The following is a 26823-nucleotide window of genomic DNA, read 5'->3' on the forward strand; positions in this document are numbered from 1 at the left end:
TTCTTTCACCTGTGTCATGTAAAAGCTAGATGCTTGCAAATCCTTGTTTCATTGTCACTTTTGAATGTTATTCTCTTTGGCAGGAATGATAATTTATAATTCTAAATGCCCCCTTTTGCAACGAAAATGAATTTTCAAATATCAGTATGGGAACCCCTTTGAGAGAGTAAGAGAAAAAAGATTCTACTTCTTTACTAAATACTTGTAAGATCTTGGTTTAGGTTCAAATTCTTGTTTCAAAATTTGGCATAAGGGGACTCCCAACTTTCAGTCAGTTGGAGAAATTAACAGTCCAAGAACAGCAGAGAGCAAATAGAAATCAGAAACCTAAAAATTTTGAGAGCAGCCTCAACTCAGATCTCCACTGCTCTCCACCTTTCTAAATGAGCTTTTTCCTACTCAGCTTTTCTTTCTCCAAGGGTAATCCCTACTTCCAAGAAAATAGGATTTGAACAGTTTCACAGTTGTGGCATCATGTATTCAACGACTACAAAGAAATTATTAAGAGACTTCTGTAAGACCATAGAGCAAATTATTTGCTGAGCCTAAACCGTTTCTGGCACTTTACATCTTTGATTTTATATATGCAAAGTAGTTAAAAGAGTCTGACATCACCAAGTGCTGCTGCACTAGCTATTGTTATTCTATATTGTTATCTAATCTTACCCAGTGGGACTAATTATTTTCATTATAATTCAAATGGAAATGCCTTTAATTCCTTCCTAAATTAGTCAAAGCTGATGGTGGTAAATGCACACGACAAAGTATCAGCAAATAATTTAGAAAGCATGCTTACTGATTTATCATCCTGGATTGTCATAATTTATTTAAATGTAATTTAATAAAGTACTTATAAGAAAGAGTAACATTACAGTAAGTAAATATTAGTTACAGTGTTAATCAGGACTTTGAAAGTAACTAAATTATTTAAAAACTACTTTGCCACATAACTTCAAAGATTGGTTCCCATGTCCCGCTAAAGTGGAACTTCTTTTAAACTTTTAATTACAAAAATTAACAGGTAAAAAAAGAGCAAAAATGCAAATTACCTGTGATTCTAATACCAAGGCACCCAACAACAGTTTTTTTCCCTCATGTTTTTAACGTAAAATCTTTCAAGCATTTAAATGCATAATGCTAGCCTTTGTTTTGCGCTCTCCACCAGAAATCTCAAGTGCTTTCAAATAATGCTTTACAAAGCACAGGAGAAAAGGATATAAAAATGCCCTACCTTAATAACCTATAATGAAAAATAATCTGAAAAAGAATAGTGTATATATACATAAAACTGAATCACTTTGCTGTATACCTGAAACTAACAGCATTGTAAATCAACTATTCGTTAATTTAAAAAAAATGCCCTACCTACCGTCTCCCATCCCCACTTTTTAAAATTTGGGCCCGCTCTGATCATCTTTTAAATTAATGACTATTTACTAACAATGCTTGTTAATTACATTTTTTAAATAGATTGTTTTTAAAGGAATTCCTTTATTTTTATTATTTATTTATTTTTAGCTGTGTTGGGTCTTCGTTTCTATGCAAGGGCTTTCTCTAGTTGGCAGCAAGCGGGGGCCGCTCTTCATCGCGCTGCGCGGGCCTCTATCGCGGCCTCTGCTGTTGCGGAGCACAGGCTGCAGACGCGCAGAACTCAGTAGTTGTGGCTCACGGATCTAGCTGCTTCGCGGTATGTGGGATCTTCCCAGAGCAGGGCTCGAACCCACGTGCCCTGCATTGGCAAGCTGACGCTCAACCACTGCGCCACCAGGAGATCCCGTTAATTACATTTTAAAAGTAATGGTTAAGAGACGCCATGAACCTGGGGTAATGTGAATTCGCCGGCGGCGCAACCCTCACCCGCGCGGTCAAGATTGACGACCTCCCAGTCTACGAATGCGCGCGCCCCAGGCCTCGGGGACCGGCTTGCGTTCCCCGAAAACCATAGAGAACCGAGAGCCAGAGAGGCTCACGCGGGAGCCCGGAGGTGGGGGAAGGAAGGCCTCGGTCCGCGCCGGCCTCTACACGGGAGCCTCGTCCCTGGTGCTTGCGCGAAGCGTAACTCGGGAATCCGCTTCAAAACAGCTCCCACTCCTCGTGTCTAAGCGTAGCTAGCAGTGGGAGGCTGAGCTCTGAAAGAAGCGAGTGGGCCACGGAGGAAGAGAGCCCTCCGCGGGGCCGCCCTGACAGCGCGTCTATCCACGCCCCTCAGGGCCAACTCGCATTGCTGGGGCTCCAAGGCGGCCACAGGTAGGTGTGTCGCCTGCTGCCCTGAGGCTCCGCTAATTCCCAGGTCTCGGGCTGGGCGTCCCTCACGCACGCTGCGTCGCCGTGGAGACGGGGGCGGGGCCGGCGCGAGATTTGCGTCCTAAGGGGCGGGAAAGCGCGGAGGCTGGCGTAGGCTGCGCGGGACTGAGGAGACCAGACCGCGTCCGCCGGAACTTCTCTGAGCCGTGAGGTGGGAGTGCTCGGCCTCTTTGGCCGGAGCCCAGCGACGAGCGCACGTCCCTCCGAGCCTGGCCGGTGACTGCCCTATGGGAGCGTCCGTTTCCTCCTCCTCTAGAAGTGCAGGTGAGGCTACCTCCCCATGGGGCTGAGGTCCGAGAGTGGAGGAGAGGTGGAAAGGGCGCGCAGGACGGCTCCCGGGGCCCACGTTCCTCGCCCGACGTCCTGCGCGTCTGGGGCGCCGCAGGCGGGTGCCGGTGCCGCGTCAGTGCAAGGCTCGTTAGCGTGCGCGGATCCGAATCCGGGGTTTCTGGATCCCTGCTGCGTGGCCGAGCGACGGGCGAGGGTTTTCAAACCGCAGGGGCCACACCTGAGCCCCGAGGACCAATTGGGCAAACACCCACAGCGGGAGATTAGTGCTCCGTTTTTATTTGATGGAGGCCGTTCAGATTTATTGTTAACCTCTGGATTATAGTAAAGATTTGTTGACTGAATCGTGTTAGGGCCCTGAGTACCAGCCCCAGCTGTCCTACTTAGCTGATGACCTGGGGCACTTCTATAAAATAAAGATGGTTACCACCTGTTGGGGTGGTTGTATTAAAGCGGGTAATTAATGAAAACTGTTTAGTACTGTGTCTGGCACAGAGTACCAGCTCCATGAATGCTATTTTGAATCTAATCTATACACTCTAGGTGGCATGGTACCCGCCTAAGTGCCATGGAAATATGAGGCTTGGAGGTGTCATGGAAGGCTTCCTGGAAGAAGTAGTTGAAACTTATTCTGCGACCTAGTATATAAATTTAGGTATTTTCTTGCTTTTCTTTAGTAAGATCATTCATTTCTCAGTTATTGTTAGAAACTGCAGAATACCGTAGAAACTTCTTTAAGATACTTTTACATTTTTCGAATTAACATGTGTATTTAAAAATTAATATTAAAACCTTGTATTAGAAAATAGTCTCCAGGCTCTAATTCCAATTTCCATTCTTCTAACTGTTCCTCTTGATGTTATTTGTAAATTGGAAGTAAATAACCTTATAGGTGATATTTCTTGATCTGTTAGGTTTACACATTAAGTGTGGACCATTCATGGGAGATGCACAGGTTTTCTTCCCTCATCTCACCAACGTGGTTATGTGGTAATTTGTTGTTAATAGTCAGTGTTTACATTATATAACAGATATTCACTGCTGAACCAAGTAGACTAACTGCAACTCTTCCTTTCTTGTACATCCCGTCATTTTTTCTGAGAATTAATAATTTTCTTATTTTCCTAGTGTTCCATGCACAGATCACTAATGTTTTTTTCTGAATGCTTCAGTATTTCTCATAGACCTGTCAGTAATTTTTTGCATACTCTCAAAACCATCAGTTCCATTTCTTTCCTGGAGACTTTCCTCCTCTGCTCTAATCTGATCTGGTGGCTCTGTGCCTGTTGTTCCCAGTTCTAATCCAGAGACTTATTTTCACATCTGTCCTGGGATTTGTTTCTTTTTACTATTCTTTTGTGTTAGATTCACTGTTGCCCAGATCCCTGTTTTTTTTTTTTTTTTTTTTCTTGATTTATTTCCTTGGTTTTTGGAGCACATTTTCCTGTAATACTACTACTTCTAGTACTTCTTCCTCCTCTTCTTTTTTTAATAGCTTTATTGCGATATAATTCACATACCATACAGTTTACACATTTAAAGTGTTCACTTGTTTTTAGTATATTCCCAGTTATCCAACCATCACCTTAATCAATTTTAGAACATTTTAATTACCCAAAAAAGAAACCCTTACCTATTAGTAAGTCACTTCACTGTTTCCCTTCAATCCTCTGAGCTGTAGGCAGCCACCACTTTACTTTCAGACTCTATAGATTTTCCTGTTCTGAGCATTTCCTATAAATGGAATCATACAATACGTTGTCCTTTGTTATTGGTGTCTTTCACTTAGCATAATGTTTTCCAGGCTCATCCATGTTTTAGCTTGTAACAGTACTGCATTTCTTTCTATGGCTGAGTAATATTCCATTGTATGGATATACCATATTTTGTTTATCCATCCTTTAGTTGGTGGGCATTTGGGCTTCTACTTTTTGGCTATTACGAATAATGCTGCTACGAATATTCATGTACAAGTTTTTGTATAGACATATGGTTTCACTTCTTTTAGGTATATACCAAGAGTGGGATTGGTGGATCAAGTGGTAACTCTGTATTTGTCTTTTTAGGAACTGCCAGGTTGTTTTCCGAAGTGGCTGCACCATTTTACATAACTACCAGCAGTGTAGGAGGGTTTCAGTTTCTCTACATCTTCACCAATACTTGTTATTATCCTTCTGTCTTTTTGATTATGGCCATTCTGATGGGTACCTCATTGTGATTTGATTTTTATTTCCCTGATGGCTAATGATGTTGAGCATCTCAATGTTCTTATTGGCTGATTATATATCTTCTTTGGAGAAATATCTAGTCACATCCTTTGTCCATTTTTAAATTTGGTTAATTGTCTTTATTATTGAGTTATAGGAATTTAAAAAATATAATCTAGATATAAGTTCCTTAGCAAATATGCAAATATTTTTCCCATTCATTGAGTTGTCTTTTCACTTTCTTTTTTTTCTTTTCACTTTCCTGATAATGTCCTTTGAAGCATGAATGTTTAATTAAAAAAAAAAATTTATTTAATTTTGGCTGCTCTGGGTCTTAGTTGCGGCACATGGATCTTTAGTTGTGGCATGTGGACTTCTTAGTTGTGGCATGCATGTGGGATCTAGTTCCCCGACCAGGGATCGAACCCTGGGCCTCCTGCATTGGGAGTGCAGTCTTACCCACTGGACCACCAGGGAAGTCCCACCAATGTTTAATTTTGATAATGTCCAGTTTTCCTGTATCGTCTCAATAAAGGCATATCTTAAGCCTTTTCTCCTTGCATGTTGGAAAAAGTGTTTGATCTACCCTGACATTTGGCCTTGGTTCAGGACCTCTCATCTGAGGATTTACATCTTTCAGTTTTGAGAAACTTCTTATTTCTTTGATAATTTCTTCCTCTTTCGTTCTCTCATATCTCTCTGGAATTCCTGCGAGTTATATATCTGATCCCCTGGATTGAGCCTTTGATTTTCTAACTTTATTACCTTTTGTCATTTTCCCTCCTCTTCCTATTTCTGGGACATTTCTTCAACTTTATTAGCCACCTTCTAATGTTTTGATTCTCCTATATCTTTCTTGTTCTTTTTTTGTTTTCTTTTAAATAATATCCTTATTTTATTCTATGTGTATATAATATGTTCTCTTATCTCACTGAGGATATTAATCATAGGGTTTTCTTTTTTGTTGGTGGTGGTTTTTTCTTTTCTTTCCCATATTGTCTTTGTTTACTCCAGAATTAAAAAAAATTTTATTATGAAGAATTTCAACCGTGTATAGTATGTACCCATCACGCATTTTCAAAAATTAACTCATGTACTATCTTCTTTCATTTATGTCTCTGCCACTGTATTATTTTTGCTTTGTTTTTTATTTTGAAATAATCTCAGTTTTCAGAGAAGTTGCAAAAATAATACAGAGAACCCCCATATACCTTTATTCACGTTTACCACTTTTTAACTTTTTTGCTTTTTTTTTTTTTAATCATTTTTTCCATGATTGTCATAAGATGGGGGTTATCCAACTCTATAACTCCCTCCACATTTGTCTCTGGGCATTTTGTGTATGGATAAGCCCTCCTTTCTACCCTGTTTATCTAACTATCTGCTCATCCCTTTATTGTCAGATTGGACTCATGGATTCCCATTTTGTTTAATGTGTTATAATTTATTACTGTCCTTAATTATTTTGGTGCTTAAATTTATCATATTTTATCTGTAAATTGTTCTCTATATTCTGTAAAAGACACAGTATCCTTTTAAAAGAACCAACACCACTATCACAGCAAAAAAAATGATAATTCTTTAATAACTCATTAAAACATTTTTAAGTTTAAAAAATTTAAAGTTTAAATTTCCCTCATTGTTTCATGTTTTTTGTTTGACAGTTGTAGTTGAAATCAAGATCCAGAATCAAAGTCCATGCATTACATTTGGTTGATAAGCATCCTTTTTAAAATAATTTTTTTATTATAATGTTCTTAATTTTTATTTTTTTAAATTATTATTATTTTTTTGGCTGCATTGGGTGTTCGTTGCTGCACACAGGCTTTTCTGTTGTTGCAGCAAGCGGTGGCTTCTCTTGTTGTGGAGCATGGTCTCTAGGCACGTGGGCTCAGTAGTTGTGGCTCACGGGCTCTAGAGCACAGGCTCAGTAGTTGTGGCTCGCGGGCTTAGTTGCTCCGCGGCATGTGGGATCTTCTTGGGCCAGGGATCGAACCCGTGTCCCCTGCATTGGCAGGCGGATTCTTAACCACTGCGTCACCAGGGAAGTCCCAATAAGCATTTTAAGTCTCTTTTAATGTATAAGTTTTCCTATCTTTCCTTTGCAGTTTATTTATTGAAGGAACTGAGTCGTTTGTCCTGTAAAGTTTCCTACATCATCGATTTTGCTGATTTTAAAGTCATTTTTATTTGTCCCTTGTATTTTTTGGAAGCTGGTACTTAGTTCTAGATGACGCTTGATGATATTTAGATTCAAGTTTTTGGCAGGAATACATCACAAGTAGTGGTGCTTCCTCAGGATTCCTTTGTTTGTTTTGGTTTCATTCTTTCTTTTTCTTTTTTTTTTTCTTTTTTTAAAAAAATTTTTGACTGCACTGTGTGGCATGCGGGATCTTAGTTCCCCAACCAGGGATCAAACCCATTCCCCCTGCATTTGAAGCGGAGCGTCTTAACCAGTGGACCACCAGGGAAGTCCCATGTTTTGGTTTCATTCTTTTTTGTTGGAGGTCATTTCCAAATGTCTTGTGATTCTTGACTGTCCATTCATACTTGAGTGTCAGCAACTGCGAAATTAATCGGAAGCTTCCAGTGTCTGAGCCCGACTTGTCACTTTGTGCGCTTTTCTCTAGGGGCAAGCCTGCCTTTTCACTGATGGAGGTGGGGCACAGATGTCTTTATTTCAAAGTCTGTTAAATCTTATCTTCTTTTGAGAAGACTCTTCCAGTCTTCTGATTGGGAGCCAAGAAGTGTAGCTGCCAGAATTCTGAATGGAGGCTGGGGGGAGGGAGCTGGATACCCTACCTGGCAGGGTTGGGGAAGAGACTAGGGGCCCCAGGTGCTCACCAAATAGACTTACATTCAGTCCCCTCATTTGTGGCCTGTGGCTTCAGTTCTGGGCGCCTTTCCTTGTTCCTTCTAGTTCTGAACGCTTCTGGAATTCTATTGGCCTGCTTCTCTTTGGTATCCCACTCTGTAGGTTTTCGCTTCTTCAAATCTGTTAGGCCAGTTAATTTTCTTCTTACTTGTTGCAAAAATTTGTGGAAATCTTTCATTTCCTGTGATCTCTTCTCCCATCTCTTGGACCTTATGGTTTATACCCTTTTATCCTTTACTGTCATCTTAGGAGGTCAGTCTGTAGGTTTACCTTGGAGTCCACACCTAATGATTTTTGTTTTTCTTGGGCTGTCTTTTATATTTGGTTATCATTATGTATATTCCAACTCAGACATAAGTTCATATTCATACAAATCCTTACTGAGATCAAACTTATGTCCTGGTCTTTCCAGTATTTATGTATCTCACCTGTTAGTTTCCAGACAGTGTTCTAGGTCCTTAAAATACAGTCATGAGGAGATCAGATATGGCTCCTGTTTTCATGGAATTTATATTCTTTATTAAAAAAAATTAATTTTTGTTTGTGTTGGGTCTTCGTTGCTGCGCGTGGGCTTTCTCTAGTTGCAGCGAGCAGGGACTATGTTGTGGTGCACGGGCTTCTCATTGCAGTGGCTTGTCTGTTGCAGGGCACGGGCTCTAGGCGCGTGGGCTTCAGTAGCTGTGGCATGTGGGCTCGGTAGTTGTGGCACACGGGCTTAGTTGCTCCGCGGCATGTGGTATCTTCCCGGACCAGGGCTCGAACCCGTTTCCCCTGCATTGGCAGGCGGATTCTTAACCACTGCGCCACCAGGGAAGTCCCTGGAATTTATATCCTAGTAGGGAAGGCAGATATGTAATTAGAATGTTGGCACAGAGTGTCAGAGGAGTCTTTGACCGCAGAAAACATTCCATAGCATCATTATTAAACCTAAAGCAGTGACCCATTTATTATAGCAGTATTTCACACCAAAAAAACTCTATTTGAATCATCTTTCAGTTTAATTTATTTACAGAAGTAGTCACTAATTGTGACTTTTGTTACTTGGAATGTAGTACCGGAAAGACTAGGACATAGGTTTGAGCTCAATAAGGACTATTCATTTTGTATGGATAAACTCTCTTTTCTGGCTGATTCCTTGTCTGATTGTCATTGAAATATGTGACCTTGATTATAAGGGGTAATTTCATTCTTTTAGAATTAATGTCTCATGAATGCATCACAGTTACTCAACACAGGACGTGTCCAACCTGTTAGCTTTCCTCCACCACATACTTAAATTTTCCTCCTTTGTTTTACTACTTATGTTAGTTTCCAAAGGCTGCTGTAACAAAACCCACAAACTGGGAGGCTTAAAACAACAAATTTATTGTCTCATAGTTCTGGAGGCTGGAAATCTGGAATCAAGATGTAGGCAGGGCCATCCTCTTTCTGCATGTTCTGGGGAAAGATCTGTTTTCTGTGCCTTTCTCTAGCTTCTGGTGTTGCCAACAGTCCTTGGTGTTCCTTGGCTTGTAGACCCATTACTCCAATTTCAGCTTTCATCATAATATGCTGTTCTCCTTGTGTGTCTGTGTCTTCACATGGCATTCTCCTCTCTGTGTATCTGTCTCTCTGTCTCTTCTCCTCTTTTTATAAAAACACCAATCATTATTGGATTAAGCGTCCACCCTATTCCAGTAAGACCTCATCCTAACATATCTTAATTACATCTGCAAAGGCTGTTTCCAAACAAGGTCACATTCATAGGTACTAGGGGTTAGGACTTCAATATATCTTTCTGGGGGGCACAATTCAACCTACAACATTGCTATTCTTTGCACTAAGAAATAAATAAAAACTATGTTATTTATTAAGTTCATAATGAATATTATTGGTAGACATTATCACTAAATGAAAATGAAAACTGTACACTGATCAAAAACTGCCTGAAGATTCTTATAGGTAACATTGACAACCATAAATATTAATCTTGGAGTGGGGGGGAATAGGAAATCTTGGCCTCTACTGGTGTTCTTATGAAGGGAAGTTGACGGTCTTGGAGCATCACCTGAACAGGATGGATGAGTCAGTCATAACCTTTTTAGTGTGGCTCACTCTCCTCTCAGTTTTGTTTCTTAGAAAATAACTTCTAAAAATGCAATGAAAAATTTTGTTTTTAAATCAGCGACTTCCCAGGAATTCCTTGGAGGTCCAGTGGATAGGACTCCCGCGCTTCCACTGCTGAGGGCGAGGGTTCGATCCCTGGTCGGGGAACCAAGATCCTGCAAGCCAGTCAGTGAGGCCCAGAAAGAAAAAAAAAATCAGTGACTTCTCATGTTCATCTATTGTTGAATTAAGAAGGAGGTGTAGGAGACTAGAAGCTGATGTGTAGCTGTTGAGAAATGTGGCTCCTTAGAGGCTTCAGGTAAATTACTCTCATTCTACTTTTTCTTATAGTTAGAAGAGGAAGATAAAAGACTTTTTGATTCATGAAGAATCTGCTCACTTAGAAGTGTGTATCAAGCCACTGGTTGAATTTTCATCAAAAAGGGATTAAGCGGAGAATGGAGAGGAAGGTTGATTCCAGGTGAGTGATGGGACTTGACAAAAAAAGATAACTGAAACTATGGCCCATATAAAAGCCTGTAAATATTTTGTGTGTGAAAATAATAAATTTTTTAAAAGTAGTTTTTTCCTAAATCATGAATAGTGAGATAGGAATTTTGGGTAACAGTTTTTTGTTGGTATTTTGGGTTTCTCATCTAGAGTGTAGCGTATAATGCACATTTCATACTTTATGTTACAGTCAAAATCCATTTTGAATGTATGGAGATACCTATCATTGAAATTTTGACTTTGAGCTGAAATAAGGATGATTTTCTCGAGAAGTTATTTCATCGAGGCTAGCTAGTATATCTTTCTCCTACTTTTGATTATGATTGCTTTCAGCCTGCTTTAAGGTTCTTTTGATTCCAAATAGGAGACTCCCAACTATGGCTCGCCTAGGAAAAAGGAGGGAGTTTACAAGGAGACTGCAGTTTACTAACAAACCTCAGACTCACAGTGGCGGGCCTATGACTTGCAGCTGGCCCTTCATAAGTATCCCGCCTCCTAAGAGGGATTGGTTCAGGGGTGTGCATGTGACTGCATGGGGCCAATCAGAAGTTCTCCTCTAAGGCCGAGACAGGCATTAAAGAGACAGAGAGAGACCCACCTAATGGGTTGCTGTGGCAGCTGTTTCAGTCTCCACCCTGCATAGGCAATAGGGACCCTATACTGTAGGAGTTACGCAGGTCAGCACACTGAGAGAAGCAGGAAGAGCTAACAATTTGAGACACCGGTTCTAGTCCTTGAGGCTCTGGTTCGGAATTCTTCTGAAGTACGTGAGCTAGGGAATTACCTCTTTGTGCTGGCTGTCTTCAATATAACCATCCAGATCTAATCTCTACTCGTGTATCCAGTGCGTCCCATTGGATTTGGCCAAAGAGGTGCTCTGGCAGGAGATAGTGAAGAGGGAGAGAGGAGAGTGAGGCCAGACTATTTATCCCCTTGGCTCCCTCTTTGCAAGATGCCTTGGGTTGGCTGTGTCCCTCTGCTGAAGCCCACAGTACCTCATAAGGTAGCAGACTTTGTATGACTCTCCTGGATTCTAGTGATTATTCTCTTTTATCCCTTTGGGCCTAGAGGTGGTACCGCCTTCTCTTTCACCAGCTTCAGGTTCCTGCACTTTCCCTAGTGGTTCGTCTACACCCATACCTTTGTTAATATGCCATCCTCAAATTATCCTGTGTTTAGTATGTCATCTGTTTTCTTTTGGGACCCTAGAGAGTTTTTGTTTGTTTGTTTGTTTTTTGTTTTTTTTTTTCCCTTGAGAGTTTTTATCATGACTGGTGTTGGGTTTTGTCAAATATTTATTTGGCATCTATTGAAATGATCATATGGTTTTTGTCCTTTTTTCTATTAGTAAGGTGTATTACATTAATCGATTTTCAGATGTTAAACTAGCTTTGTATTCCTAGTATAAATCCAGCTTGGTCATAGTATTTGTTATATGGTTTTTATATGTTGGATTTGGTTTGCTAATATTTTTCGATCATTTCTGTGTTTATAGCCACAAGGGATATTGGTCTGTATTTTGTGTGTGTGTCATATCTTTGTCTGCTTTTGGCATCAGGGTGTGATACTGGCCTAAAAGAATGATTCTGGAAGTGTTCTGACCACTTTTGTTTCTGGAAGAGTTTATAGAGTACTGATATCATTTATTTTTTAAATGTCTGATAGAACTCATCAGTGAAGCTATCAGGATCTGGACTTTTGTTTTTAGGAAAATTTTTAGTTACTAATTCAATTTCTTGTTATAGATCTATTCAGAGTTTCTATTTATTCTCTAGTCAGTTTTTGTGATCTGTGTTTTTCTGGGAATGTGTTCATTTTCTCTAAGTTGTCTAATTTGTTGGCATGAAGTTCATAGTATTCCTTTATAATTCTTTTAATTTATGAAGGGTCAATGATAATGTCCTTTCTTTCATTCCTACTTTTGGTGATCTGTGTCTTTTCTCTCTTTTTTCTTGGTTTTAGCTAAAGGGTTATCAATTTTGCTGAAGGACTCCTGTTGTTATACTAACAGCAGCTAATTTGAGTTGGGTTCCTATTGCTTGAAACCTAGGATCCTAACTAACATACAGAAGTTTTTTATAGAATCGACTAGGTCTTGGACAAGGTGGAAGCCAGGTAGCTGGAGAGACCTATTCAGCAGTGTTTGGACCCTTCCTCCTGAGCAGTGCCATCTTTGTGCTTCACCCCCCACCTCCTGTTCAGACTGTCTCCGCTCAAAATTCAGTCCTGGGAGAATTAATCTGGTTCGTCCAGCGTGAGTCAAATTCTCCTGCTGCTCTAATCAAGTGGGACTTGGAGGAGGGTCATGGAGCTCCCAGCATAGCTGCTGAGGTCCTACCCCTGCTGATCCCACAGAAGAGGGATCCATCCTTGAAAGCTGAATCAACACCCTGACAGTGTTTACCAATGATCCACAGAGTACTCGTCAGGCCTGCCTTACTTCATCTTCTGAAGCAAATTAACCATGGCCTTAAAATGAAGCTCTGTTTCCTCAAATACTCTGCAGCTTTAGGTTGGGGAGCCTTGAGAAGGGAATGAATTCCCTGGGTATTCTGCTGTAAAGCAATCTGAGATCCCCTGTTGTGAGTCCTATAGGACTCCTTGGAGTTCCTTGACTCTCCGTGAACTTTCCTTCTACACTGCATGTGCCGAGTATTCCCACCCAATTCTTTCTAGTTCCCTACTCCCGGCTAATTTCTACTCATATTTCCAAACTCAACTCTAATATGATCTCCAGGAAGCCTCTTCTGACCACCCTATTCCCACCCAGTGTGTATGTTCCCATAACACCCTAAATTTACCTTTTTCTTAGCATTTAATGATTGGTATTCTCATTGTCATCTCAATACATCATAAGCTCTTGAGAAACTGTCTTTTATAGATATTGGGTGTGTGTCAGTGTCCTATGCTTGCTGTAAGCTATCAACGTCTTGTTTTCTCATTGTAAGACATGAGAAACACATTGAATACATATTTGTCTTTGTAGCCCCTGGCCTTGCTATGTTGCTGGGCGTATAGTAGGTCCTTGATACTGAGTGAATAAACAAACATTACAGGATACACCTGCCAAGTAAACAGTTAAATGAATTGGTCAGTGCATGCCTTCCCCTTGGCACTTTTTTGTTTTTCTAATTTTTCTTAATTTTTCAAAAATTGAAGTATAGTTGGTTTACAATGTTGTGTTAGTTTCAGGTGTACAGCAAAGTGATTCAGTCATATATATATATATATATATATATATATATATATATATCTATCTATTTCAGATTCTTTTCCATTGTAGGTTATTACAAGACATTGAATGTAGTTCCCTGTGCTATACAGTAGGTCCTTGTTGTTTATTTTATATATAGTAGTGTGTATCTGTTAATCCCAAACTCCTAATTTATCCCTCCCCCACCTTTCACTTTTGGTAACTATAAGTTTTCTATATCTGTGAGTCTGTCTCTGTTTTGTAAGTTCATTTGTATCATTTTTTAGGTTCCACATATGTGTATCATATGAAATTTGTCTTTGTCTGACTTACTTCACTTAGTGTGATAATCTCTAGGTCCATCCATGTTACTGCAGATGGCATTATTTCATTCTTTTTTATGGCTGAGTAATATTCCATTGTGTATATGGAATATACACATCTTGTCTATCCATTCATCTGTCGATGGACATTTAGGTTGCTTCCATGTCTTCGCTATTGTAAATAGTGCTGCTGTGAACATTGGGGTACATGTGTCTTTTCGAATTAGAGTTTTTAAATTTTATTTATTTATTTATTTAGGCTGTGCTGGGACATGGCACGTGGGATCTTAGTTGTGGCATGCAAACTCTTAGTTGAAGCATGCATGCAGGATCTAGTTCCCTGATCAGGGATCGAACCTGGGCCCCCTGCACTGGGAGCATGGACTCTTACCCACTGGACCACCAAGGGAAGTCCCTCAAATTAGAGTTATTGTCTTTCCCCCTTGTCACTTTTGGATGAACATTTTCAAATTCTGTCTTTCTCCTCACTTCCATTTTTCTGTATTTCTTGGCTAATCATAGTCCTCCCGTTGACATTAAAAAAAAAATTGTATTCCTATGTTTTTATTCTCCTCCCCCATTCTTCATGATTTTTGGATTCCGATACTGTTTTTGAAGTGCCTTCTGTTTCGTATTTCTTTCCAGCATTCTGCCTTTCCTCTGTTCCATAATTTAACAATTTTTTTTAATATTTATATATTTTTATTTTACTTGTTTTATTTTTGGCTGTGTTGGGTCTTCATTGCTGCACATGGGCTTTCTCTAGTTGCGGTGAGTGGGGGCTACTCTTTGTTGCGGTGCGCGGGCTTCTCATTGCGGTGGCTTCTCTTGTTGTGGAGCACGGGCTCTAGGCATGCAGGCTTCAGTAGTTGTGGCACGCGGGCTCAGTAGTTGTGGCGCACGGGCTTAGTTGCTCCGCGGCATGTGGGATCTTCCCGGACCAGGGCTCGAACCCGTGTCCCCTGCATTGGCAGGCAGATTCTTAACCACTGTCACCAGGGAAGACCAATTTAACAAATTTTATATGCCTACCTACTATGAGTGCCTGGCAATATATTAGGGGCTCAGTATATATTAGCAGATAAAAATGGTCCCTATCATCATGAGGTCTTCCGATGGGAAACAGGTACATATGTATATAGACAAATGTGTGGTTTCAGTTTGTGATCGCTTCCTTTAGGTGTTAGAATAACTTAGATTTCTGAGGCCACCTGACTTACACCAATGTTGGTATCTTTATGGTCTTTAAATTTCCAGAGCTGTAAACAGTTCATCTGCTGCTTGATTCAGTAGCTGGTGAGGAGGAGCTCAGAGTCTGATGAAAGGAGAGAGCAGTGGGCAGGGATGACTTTAGGCATGGGCTTCCCAGTCTGACTACCTATTTCATTATGTAACAGGGCTTCAAGAGGGCACTGTCCCAGCACACCTTCCGTCAATTTGCTGTTTCATAGGCTCTTAACTTTTTAGAGCCTCTTTCATTTTTATTTTAAAATGACTGGGATGAAAGTCTTATTTTTAAAATTTTTGTTACTGTTTTATTTTGAAATAATTTCAAATTTAGAGAAAAGTTGCAAGAATAGGACAAAGAACCTTTCTTCTCCCAGATTCTCCTGTTGTTAACATTTTACCACATTCGTCTGTCTGCCTGTTTGTTTCTCTCTCTCTCTCTCTCTCTCTGTCTCTCTGTCTCTCAGCATTTTCATTTCATTTGTGGACATGTGCAGAGGGGCAAAACATTTTACTCACTGATGCACATGCTCCCAGCTGAGGTCAAACAAGGCAGTGTTCTGCCGTTTTGTTTCAGCTCATACTTCAAGCAAGGGTCCTTTTCCCAGTCTGTGTAGTGCCACGTTTTCACAGTTTTGTGCTTTTTGTTGACAGTTTTGCTGTCTAAAGTGGCCCCCAAGCGTAGTGCTGAAGTTCCGTCTAGTGTTCTTAAGTGCAGGAATGCTGTGATGTACCTTATGAAGAAAGTGTATGTTAGGTGAGCTTTGTCCAGGCGTGAGTTATAGGGCTGTTGGCCATGAGTTCAATTTAATGACTCACTATATGTATTAAATAAGGTGTCTTTAAACAGAAGTACACATAAAACAAGGTTCTGTATTAATTAGTTGATGAGAATGTTTTTGAAGGCTGGCAGGAACCTAACCATGTATTTTCCCTTAGGGACAATGGTTCAGTATATTCACTAACTCAGTGTTTATGGACTTTATAGAACTTACCGCAAATAACGAGAATCAACTATATCTATATTTCCCCCCTCCCCTGGACCATTTGAGAGTAAGTTGAAGCCAGTTGTCCCAAAAATGTTATTTATAGCAAAAAGAAAACAACAAAATGTAAGAAAAACTTCCCTTTTTGTTCATTTTGTACTTTTAGTCCCCTTTAATTTGGAAATATTTCTCAGTATTTCCTTATCTTCCATGACCTAAGCATTTTTGAAGAGTTCAGATCACTTACCTTTTATGTATATTTCTCAGTTTGGGTTTGTTCAGTGTTTCTTCATGATTGAACTCAGGTTGTGCATTTTTGGCAGGAATTTCGCAGAAGTGATGCTGTGTTCTCAGTGCATCAGTACCAGGAGATTTGGTCCTGTTACCATTGATGTTAACTTTTTTCTTTTTTTAATTTATTTTTGGCTGCGTTGGGTCTTCGTTGCTGTGCGTGGGCTTTCTCTAGTTGTGGCGAGCAGGGGCTACTCTTTTTTTTTTATTTAATTAATTAATTTATTTTTGGCTGTGTTGGGTCTTCATTGCTGTGTGCGGGCTTTCTCTAATTGCGGCGAGTGGGGCCTACTCTTCATTGTGGTGTGCTGGCTTCTCATTACAGTGGCTTCTCTTGTTGCGGAGCATGGGCTTTAGGCACACGGGCTTCAGTAGTTGTGGCTCGCAGGCTCAGTAGTTGTGGCGCACGGGCTTAGTTGCTCCACGGCATGTGGGATCTTCCCGGACCAGGGCTCGAACCTGTGTCCCCTTCATTGGCAGGCGGATTCTTAACCCCTGAGCCACCAGGGAATCCCGGGGCTACTCTTCTTTGCGGTGCACAGGCTTCTTACTGTGGTGGCCTCTCGTTGCGGAGCATGGGCTCTAGGCATGCTGGCTTCAGTAGTTGTGGCACGTGGGCTCAGTAGTTGTGGCTCACGGGCTCTAGAGTGCAGACTCAGTAGTTGTGACACACGGGCTTAGTTGCTCAGCGGCATGTGGGGTCTTCCCGGACCAGGGCTGTAACCCATGTCCCCTGCACTGGCAGGCAGATTCTTAACCACTGTGCCACCAGGGAAGCCCGATGTTCACTTTTATCACTTGGTTAAGATGATGTCTGCCAGGTTTCTCCACTGTAAAGAAATGAATAAGTATCTTGTGGCGAGATATTTTGAAACTACATTAATAGCCTGTTTCTCATCAAACTAGCACCCACTTGTTTTTACATCCGTTGATGATTCTTGTCTGAATCAGTTGCTACTGTGATGGTTCTTAAAAGTTTATTAATTGCATTCTACTGCAAAGTAGAGCTTTCCATTCTCTCTCATGTATTTATTTACTCATTTACTTATATCAGTATTTTGTGGATTCGTATTTTGTTTGGTGGGTTTTAATCTATTACTGCCAAAATTGTTCCAGGTTTGGCCAGTGGGAGCCCTTTCAAGCTGGCTCCTGTGTCCTTTTGACACACCCCTGTCATTCTTTGATCATTTCTTTACTTTTTGACCCATTAGGATATTCCAGGCTCATCTTGTATTTTCCTTGTCTCAGACCTGAAAGTCAGCTATATTTCCAAGGACTGCTGCTTCCTCTTAGTTGGCAGTGGTATTTTATTTTGTTTTGTTTTGTTTTGTTTTATTTTATTCTTTTTAGAGACTGCTTTCCTAGGGCCCGTTACTTGGAATACTAGTTGGCAGTGGTATTTTAGAAACAGTATTTGAGCTATCGGTTTGCTTATTGCTGATGGAATGTTGTTGCCTCTAGGTATTTCCTGCAGGCAGATCTCTGACATACATTTTTTAAAAATCTCGAGTTCATACCAGTAAGATGATCTCTTAATGTTTCTGGAATGGGATTAAAAGTCATAAGTTTAGTGTTTAGTAAAAGTGTGTAGTTTCATATTGTTATAGTTGTCACATAATCTGAAAATCATTCCTAGTTTTTTTTTTTGTTTTATTTATTTATTTATTTATTTTTGGCTGTGTTGGGTCTTCGTTCCTGTGCGAGAGCTTTCTCCAGTTGCGGCAAGTGGGGGCCGCTCTTCATCGCGGTGCGCGGGCCTCTCACTATCGTGGCCTCTCTTGTTGCGGAGCACAGGCTCCAGACATGCAGGCTCAGTAGTTGTGGCTCACGGGCCTAGTTGCTCTGCGGCATGTGGGATCTTCCCAGACCAGGGCTCGAACCCATGTCCCCTGCATTAGCAGGCAGATTCTCAACCACTGCGCCACCAGGGAAGCCCCCATTCCTAGTTTTTTACGTAAAGGAACCTGTTTCCAATTTGTAAATGATTCCTGTTAAATGACACATTAAAAAAAAGTGTGTTAGGACTAATGACTCCAAGGTACCCTCCAGCTCTATAGCTCCTGCTTAGAGCCGAGCCAGCAGTACCCACCTCCAGAGAGGGTGGGTATTTCTGTCAGAGATTGGGCTGCTTATTGTCCTTGAAGCAGAGTTATTATCTTTCCGTCTCAGTGAACTTATCTGTTCAATTTCACTTGTATGTTAAAAAGTATTTGTGTCACATGCAGAGATAATTTGATTCTCTCCTTTATCCCTTACTCCTCAAATTTAAGGTCTTCAAGGGATGGTGCAGTTAAGAAACCTTATTCTCCAAAGATAATATCCAAAAAGAAATCTTCTGCCTTTTCTGGGATCTGGAGTGAGATACCTAGGGCCAGGCACCCTGTACAGTATCATCCCTCATATGCCTGGACCCGAAGGGGCAGGCTAAGAGAGCTGCGCATCAGGTGAGTTTGCAAGGGGTCCCCTCCCCTGCCTCAGTGACTTTTCCATTGTTCTCCCTTGTTGCTTAAAATGAGGGGATGATTCTTATTCTCTTATCTCAGTTAATTGGAGACCTTGCTGACTGTTCTTCATGGCACAATGTTCAGAATATTTAGGAATCTGCTGATGTAAAATCTGTCATTGAGTGTTTTCATTCATGGTCTCCAGTTGTGCCCCACAATATATAAGCTATAAAGAGTCTTCCAGAAGAAGTCTAAACATAGTCCAAGAAAATGATCATTTTCTGCTACTCTTGATTAGGTCTTTGAAAGGTATCCTTTTACTCATTCAACAAAAATTTATCAGGTGTCTACCCAGCCAGGTGTTACTCTAGATGCTGAGCGTACAAGGTGAATAAGACATTCCTGGTCCAAGACCTCATGAAAGCGTAAAATCAGGTAGGCTTGGCAGACTGTTAAACAAGCCACAACAGCGAAGTGTGGTAAGTGCTGTGAGAAGGGAGGATGTGGTGCCATAGGCCACCTGGCAAGAACAGCCATGCCAGCATAGCCAGCAGTGACTTCCTGGAGGAGGTGGAGTTTAGCCGAATCCTGAAGGATAATGTAAGAATAAGCCAGGTAAAGGGCAGGAGGAAGAGCATTCCAAGCTGAACCTGGAGATCAACTGGCCAAGACAAGCCAACTTTTTCTGTGTGTTCCAGGCACTGTGCTAGCTGGGAATACTGTGAGCCATGGTCCCTGCTCTCAGGGGCTCACAGTGCAGAGGGAACAACAGGCACCCTGCGAACCGCTTCCTGGGATTTGGTGTCATAATGTTACACTAGGGGTTGGAGCAGGGGTCTGAGAGTACCAAGCTACTTGCTCTGTTTGGTTGGGGAAGGTCCAGGAACGCTTCATGTAGGAGTGAGCATTGAAGATGAGCCTTGGTGGGTAAGTGGGCATTTGCCAGGTGTTTTAGGCAGGAAGAATAATACGAACAAAAGCACTAACATGTACTTCCTTTTTCTCATCTCTGAAATCTTTATCAACAAAATACTTTATATTGAAAGTATTTTTTAAAAATAATCTGCTTGATGTTAGCTTTAGAAATCTGTCCCATCCTGTGCTCTGTTTGATGCAAGATTATCTATATATGATTCACCTTTTGACTCACACTAGTATCCCACTCCCTGGGACCTTAAAGTTTCCGTCTCCTTTCCAGAAAATTGATGATATAAACTAAATGGAGTTTTAAAATATGTATGTATTTCTTTCCTTCTTTCAGATGCATGGCCAGAAAGTTCTTGTATTTGTGGATTCGAATGACTTTTGGAAGAGTATTTCCCTCTAAAGCCAGGTAGTATTAGTTCAGAACACCAAACTTCTGCTGAGTTCATGCTAGGATTTTGTTTTGTATTAAGCCCATGTATAGCCTTTACTATGGCATGTGTTGCATTCCTTCCCTGCTCCTCCCCAACCTCCAGGAGGTATATCGTATAATGGTAACTTAACACATATTAGTTTGACTGAATGAATGTTTGCCCAGGAGAAGTAAATGAGCTCTTTCAGGTCCCTGGCGAGACTGGCAGATTGACTTGGTCTAGGGCAGAACCTGGGGAAAAAGTTGGCATTTGCAAGAGGAGTGAAACTGAGTCAAGTGAAAGTCCCTCTGCCCGGTAGCTTCACTTTGTCTAGGCTGCCACCTGCTGCTCTGGGTTTTGGTTAACATTGCTTTAGCTGCAGCGCCCTAAGTGGGTCGCAAGGGGGAACCACCGGGGTCAGGGACACTGTGCAGGAGGCCAGAGGGATGGAGAGAAGGGGCAGTGTAGGGGATGTTTCAGAGAACTGACAGCCATTGAAAATGTAAGTGTTTTTTAAAAACTGAAATGTTATGGGTTCTCACCCTTCACCTCTCCCCTTACTATAGCCTTTCCTGTTTCATTTTTCTGATAGTATGGCTTTCCTGATCTGGAACATCAAGGTCTCTTGATTCAAGGTTTCTCAAGCAAATTTGGCCTGTGTGTGTTCTCTGAAATTTTTTCTTGGTATACCTTGTGGAGGGCCTTGCTATTCCCATCTTCTTCGTGTGTCTTTACCAGTGAGGCTCCCAGTGTGGCCACAGCCCATCGCAGCTGCAGGGATGAGGCATAGTCTACCTCTGCTTTTCCTTCTTTCCCTGGACCTTGGCCCTGCCCTTCTTTACTGCCTTGGTAGCTCTTCTTGCCTTCAATAATTTTTTTTTTTGTCTTTTCTTGTTCTCAGTGGGAGAACTGATCGGAGTAACATAGTTTGCCATTATCGGAAGACTCTTGTTTTTCTTTTTTTTTACTCAATTGAGTATTTTACTTATCTTCCTCCCTGTTAGCTTAGAAATTATAGACTCTTTTATCCTTCTTTTACTGACTGCCGTAACAAATATAATATGTTTGTTTAACTTACTGGGATCTAATGTTAATTGGTTTTTTTGCCCTCTTCCCAAACAAGGCAGGGTCCTTCGAACACTTTAACTTTCCTGTCGCTGTCCCCACTTATATCCCCTTATCGTAATGTATTTTAATTGTTTATTTTTGTTTTTTTAAATTAAATTAAAAATTTTTTTTTTTGGCTGAGCCGTGCAGCTTACAGGATCTTAGTTCCCTGACCAGGGATCGAATCCAGGCCACAGCAGTGAAAGTGCTGAATCTTAACCACTGGACCTCCAGGGAATTCCCTTAATTCAGTTTATATTTTAAAATCTGCAGAACGTTATTACTCTCATTTTACACAGCCAATATTCATTTATATTTATTCATGTGTTTACACTTCTTGTTCTTCTTTGTTTCTTCCTGTATCTCCAGGTTTCCATCTGTGATCCAGGTTTCATATCTTTCACAGATGTGGCGGCTTGCTCTGTGGGGTATCCTGGCTTGTTCCCCTACCATGCTTGGTCTGATCCTCTCTTTCCTTATCTCCTTGTCCTTCTCCTGCTCAGTTTCTATTCTGCTCCCAGCAGTTCCTCCTCAGTGTGAAGCCCTGTCTGTTTTTGAGGTCAGGTCGGTTTTGAGACCGTTGGGGCCAGACTGCTCCAGCAGCTTCAGCTCTTACATGAGCCCTGGTTTTGGAGAGAACAAAACTCCTCTCAGTTTCAGCTTCTGGTCTCAAGTTGGGCCTCTGCACTTTCCAGTGACTACTTATTGGCTGATTCAGGTTCTCCTGTTCTCAGCTTCCTCAGATACCACCTTCATCGCTCCTTCTTTCTTCTGTACAAATGTTAATACCATGGTGGTCTTTTGACTCTGGGTGATTTGTCCTCACCTGCTTGCATTTTGGGTTTGTAGGGATACCTTGTCACCTAGTTTTGTTGTAATAGATATGTGAGTTTTTGGTTTTACTACATGGTTGCTCTGTGTGTTTTGTAAGGATTCAGAGACTGAAAAGCTATGTTGCTGCCTTCACTCTCTTCCCCAAATGCTTTTCCTGCTTGATTTTGTTAAACTCATATTTGACTCATATTTAACTGGAAACCTCTTTTCAAATAATACCTATTTATATTCCAAGTACTCGGGAAACACTGATTATGTTAGAAATGCATTTGACTCAAAGTAAGAGAAAGTCTGACGATGGCTCAAACAAATCGGGATTTGCTTTTTCTCACAGTTTGGAGGTTGGTATTGGTTCAGGTGTTTAGTGATGTCATCAGAGACTCAGGCTTTTAGATCCTTTCCAGTTTACCATCCTTAGTGTACTGGCCCTTTGTCCTTAGAGATGACACTGTATAGTTGCAAGATGACTGTTCTAGCTTTACACAGGAAGGGGGAGGAAGGGTGGTGTCAGCTGGACCTGTCTCTATCAGGAAGGCAAAACTTTCCTAGAAACCCTCAGCTGCTTCTGCCTCATTGGCCAGAGCTATGTCACTGGCCATCTTTAGCTTCTGAAGAGGCTGGGAGAGAAACCTTTCCAGCCTTCCTAGTGGATGCTGGTGAGGAAGCAGAGGCTTGGCGGTGGGTGTCGGGTATCTGCAACTGATGTCTGCCTCACTGTGTTAGAGCATTCACATTGTACTCTTTTTCCTTTCTTTGCTCTTGAATGGTGGCAGGAAAGAATACTGGACTGGATTTTAGGAGACCTGAATTTTGGTTCTTACCTAGACCCTAGATAATGGTTTGATCTGGGGTTAAGTTACGGCTCTAGGCCTCAGTTTCTCAAATTGTAAAATGAGACAGAATATTTTTTCTCTAAGCATCTACCAGAATTATAATTCTGATACTATGTTTTCATTGACTTTGAAATTTGTGATGGGGTGGTCAGTTTCAACTTGTAATCTCTTTTTAAATCAAGTGGGTTATTTGTTACTTTGGGTAAAGTTGGGCATATTGATCTTTGCGCTTTTTTTTTGTTTTTTGGTCTTTTTCCATATTGAATTATTTATTTCTCACTTTTAGGAATGTTAGAGGGGAATGATATCATACCAGAAACTTCAGAATAATACCTTTATGTGCTTGGAGAATGTTTTAACTTCTATAAACTGGAGTTGTTTTATCATTAATAAATGGAACCAAAATGACCACTGAATTAGTAGGGCAAAAATAATACATACAGTATGTGTCCATATGTAAGGCAGTCTTAAATAGGAAGTAGTCACCTCTTTTTCTGAAGAGAAGATCTGAACAAAATTACTTGGCTAATTTGGGAAGTAGATAAAACAGTCACGTCCATTTATAGTATTTAATTTATCAGTATTTTTCGTCATTCTTAGTTAAGGCTTTGCTTCCTATTTTCTTGAGAAAATAGAAGTAACAGAAGAGACCATCACTCAGTCTACTGACCGCCAACATCTAGCGCCGTATGACCTGCTTTCCCAACTGTTAGACAAATGAACTGGCCATGTATTCATCTGTGGCAAAATCCTTTTGTGTTGCATTCCCCTTGTGCCTACTCCAGGCCATCACACTAGCAGTTTTTTTTCTGTCTCTTCTGTGTCAATTTTTCCCTCTTTACTGGATCATTTGTACCAGCATATAATGCTATTATTTTCCTATTCTGAAAAAAAAAAAATCCCTTTGATGCTACTTCCTCCTGCAGCTAGCTCTCCATCTCTTTGCTTCCCTCTACATTTCCTGCCATCCCCAACCTCTCCAGCACCTCTTTTTGTAGTCTCAAGTCCATCCTACGAGGCTTTTGATTCCATCATGCCACCAAAATTGTTTTTGCTTTTGTAAGGTCACTACATTTGCTAAAATCAATGGTGAATTCTTAAATTTCCTCTCACTTGACTTACCAAGAAGCATTAGACAACCCATCATTCCCTTCTTCAAGGAGCCCTTTCTTCTCCCAGTGTCAAGGTTACTATCCTCTCTGTTTCCCTTCCACCTCTTTGTTCCCTCTAACTCTCTTTTGTTGTTTCCTCCTCATCTAAGTATCCCACCCCCAGTCCTTACACTGCCTCTCTGTCTACCTCCCAACCGTGGCAACCTCATCCCATGATTCCCAAAGGTACACACCCAGCCCAGACCTCTTCCTGGACTGCTACACACGTGACACTCCACTCTGTGCCCAATAGACGTCACAACTCAGTATGTTCGTAACCAAAGTCTAGACCTTGCCCACAGACCTCCCTGCTGAGTGTTCCTCTCTCCAGTAAAGGAAGCTCCCATCCTTCCAGGGACTCGGGTCAGAAACCTAGGAGTCATCCTTGGTATCTTATTCCCTCACTCCCCGATTGCAATGCCAAATGCCAGATGCCAAAATTACGTTGATTCAACCTTCAAAATAGATTCAGACTCCAAGCTCTCTTCAGTACCTCCAGTTGCTACCACCCTGGTCCAGGCCATCATGTCTCCCCTGAATGACTCCAGGAGCCTCCTCACTGGTCTCCTGCTCCCAGCCTTGTCCTTAGTCACTCTTCACACAGGCAGTCTTGAGTAATCCAGTCACGTCACTCTTCGGCTCAGACCTCGGGCAGCTTCCCATCCTGCTTACAGTAAAAGCCAGAGTCCTTACTGTGGCCTATAGGCCAGTCACCTTTTTGTTTTACCTATCTATGGATCTTTTCTTTTTCATTTCTGCCATCATAGTTTTAATTTCCAAGAGCTCTTTTTTGTCCTCTGAATATTCCTTTTTTTAAAAGAATAACATCCTGGAGGCTCATAATTTTTTTGAGGTTAATGTAATGATTTATTTTAAGGTTTTTGTCTGCTCTGTTTCTTCTAAGCTCCTTTCTTCTGTGTGCTTTTGTTCACTGTCTCATGTTGTAGTCTTTCCTCAAATGTCAAGAGATCCTTTTATTGTCTGCTCACATTTAAAAGTTAATATTAGAAGCTTATATACCCATTCAATGTATGCATAGGGACTTGTAAGCTGAGGGTTTCCCTTTAGGCTTTTGAGGCAGAGACCAGATAGTTTCATTGGGGGAACTCCATCTGTCAGTATCTGAAGGCCTTTTCCCTTAGGTTGATCAATTTTCCCCAGAGGAGAGGAGTCCTCCAAACTCCTTCTGGGGTAGAGTGGGGCGGAGGTGGGGGGTGGTGGTTATAAGCTTGGCGGCAAGCAGAGGAGAGGGAATGTGGGTCTCACTGTTCCGTATGTAGACTCTCGGTTTAGGACTGTCTCCCGAGCTCTGCCTGGTGTTGGAGAGTCCAGTGCCCCTCAGGTTCAGCCTCTCCAGAGATAATCCTGAGTCTCTGCCTGGGTGAATAATGGGATCCAAGGGCCTAACTGCTTCTTACGCACAGGCTTCCAAACAATCCTGTGTTTTCATTTCCACCCAGGGCTCCCCCTTTCCTGATGGCTTCTTGTTCCCATGCCTCTCTGGGGTTCATGCCATCAGCCACTTGCCTCTTGACTCTCCTCCCACCGACACTTAGTTCTCTGCCTTCTTTCACCTGTTGATTCAGTTGCCACTAGCCTGCCTGCTTTCTGTCGTCTAAAATTTGTTGGCATCTCTTGCCTAACATTGTTGCTCCTGTTCTCTTTCTTTGTGGGCTTACACCTTTTGAAAGTATTTGCTGTTATTTTAGTGAGGTTTTGGGAAAGGAAGGAAGTAGATGGATAGATAGTAGATGGTAGAAGGAAGTAAATGTGCAAATGGGTGTGGTTCTTTTCCACTAAAAATTTTAAAAATTATGAACAAAGCTGTTGCTCAAAAATTTTTTCAAACTAAAGAAATGTGTAATACAGGAAATACTAGTCTCCTGGTAATAACAATCCCTCCCTGAGACAGAACCACTGGTAACAGTTTAGTATTTTGGAGATCTTTTCAGGCTTTTAATTTGTATAATATAATAACTTATATATGTACACATACATGTATGCATATAGATAGATATGTTTTTATGTATACATACAAATATGTTGGTGTGTGCATACATTTTATACATATATATTTTGTGTATATTATATTAATTCCAACATATGAGTCCTGGAAATACAAAAAAAAAATTAGCTTTAAAAAAGAGTTTAGGGGCTTCCCTGGTGGCACAGTGGTTAAGAATCCTCCTGCCAGTGCAGGGGACACGGGTTCGAGCCCTGGTCCGGGAAGATCCCACATGCCGTGGAGCAACTAAGCCCATGCGCCATAACTACTGAGCCTGCTCTCTAGAGCCCACAAGGCACAACTACTGAGCCCGTGTGCCCCAACTACTGAAGCCCACGTGCCTAGAGCCTGAGCTCTGAAACAAGAGAAGTCACTGCAATGAGAAGCCCACACACTGCAACAGAGTGTGCCCCCGCTCGCTGCAACTAGAGAAACCCCGCGCGTAGCAACAAACAACCAAAGCAGCCAAAAATAAATAAATAAAATAAATTTTAAAAAAAGAGAGTTTAGGGGATTTCACTGGTGATCCAGTGGTTAAGACTTCATGCTTCCCCTGTAGGGGGTGGGGGTTCAATCCCTGGTCAGGGAACTAAAACCCCACGTGCTGCAGCATGGCCCCAAAAAATAGTAATAAAAAATAATAAATAAAAAAATAAATTTTAAAAAGGTTAAAAAACATATCATACCTACCACAAGGTAGCTTTATTTTTTCATCCAGCAATTTTTCTGGAGCATCTTCCATTTCAGTATCTTTTGCTCTACTCTATTCATTAAAAAATTACTGAGTAACGTTGATTGAATTTAAGCTGTCCCCTTTTGATGG

General features: G+C 41.2%; 1 protein-coding gene across 1 annotated transcript in view; it reads left to right on the forward strand.

Annotated features, from left to right (window-relative positions):
- Nucleotides 1-10142: 10142 nt before the first annotated feature.
- SFI1 (SFI1 centrin binding protein) overlaps nucleotides 10143-26823 on the forward strand; it is a gene marked incomplete at its 5' end in the record, with an annotated part of 72309 nt that continues 55628 nt past the window's right edge. Inside the window, 4 exon segments of the mRNA XM_082416976.1 lie at nucleotides 10143-10160; nucleotides 10164-10240; nucleotides 18560-18733; nucleotides 19995-20066. Of these exon segments, the coding sequence (XP_082273102.1) occupies nucleotides 10143-10160; nucleotides 10164-10240; nucleotides 18560-18733; nucleotides 19995-20066 (341 nt within the window).

This window comes from Balaenoptera physalus, assembly GCF_965194825.1.
Source record: "Balaenoptera physalus genome assembly, chromosome: 12".
NCBI classification, from domain to species: Eukaryota; Metazoa; Chordata; class Mammalia; order Artiodactyla; family Balaenopteridae; genus Balaenoptera; species Balaenoptera physalus.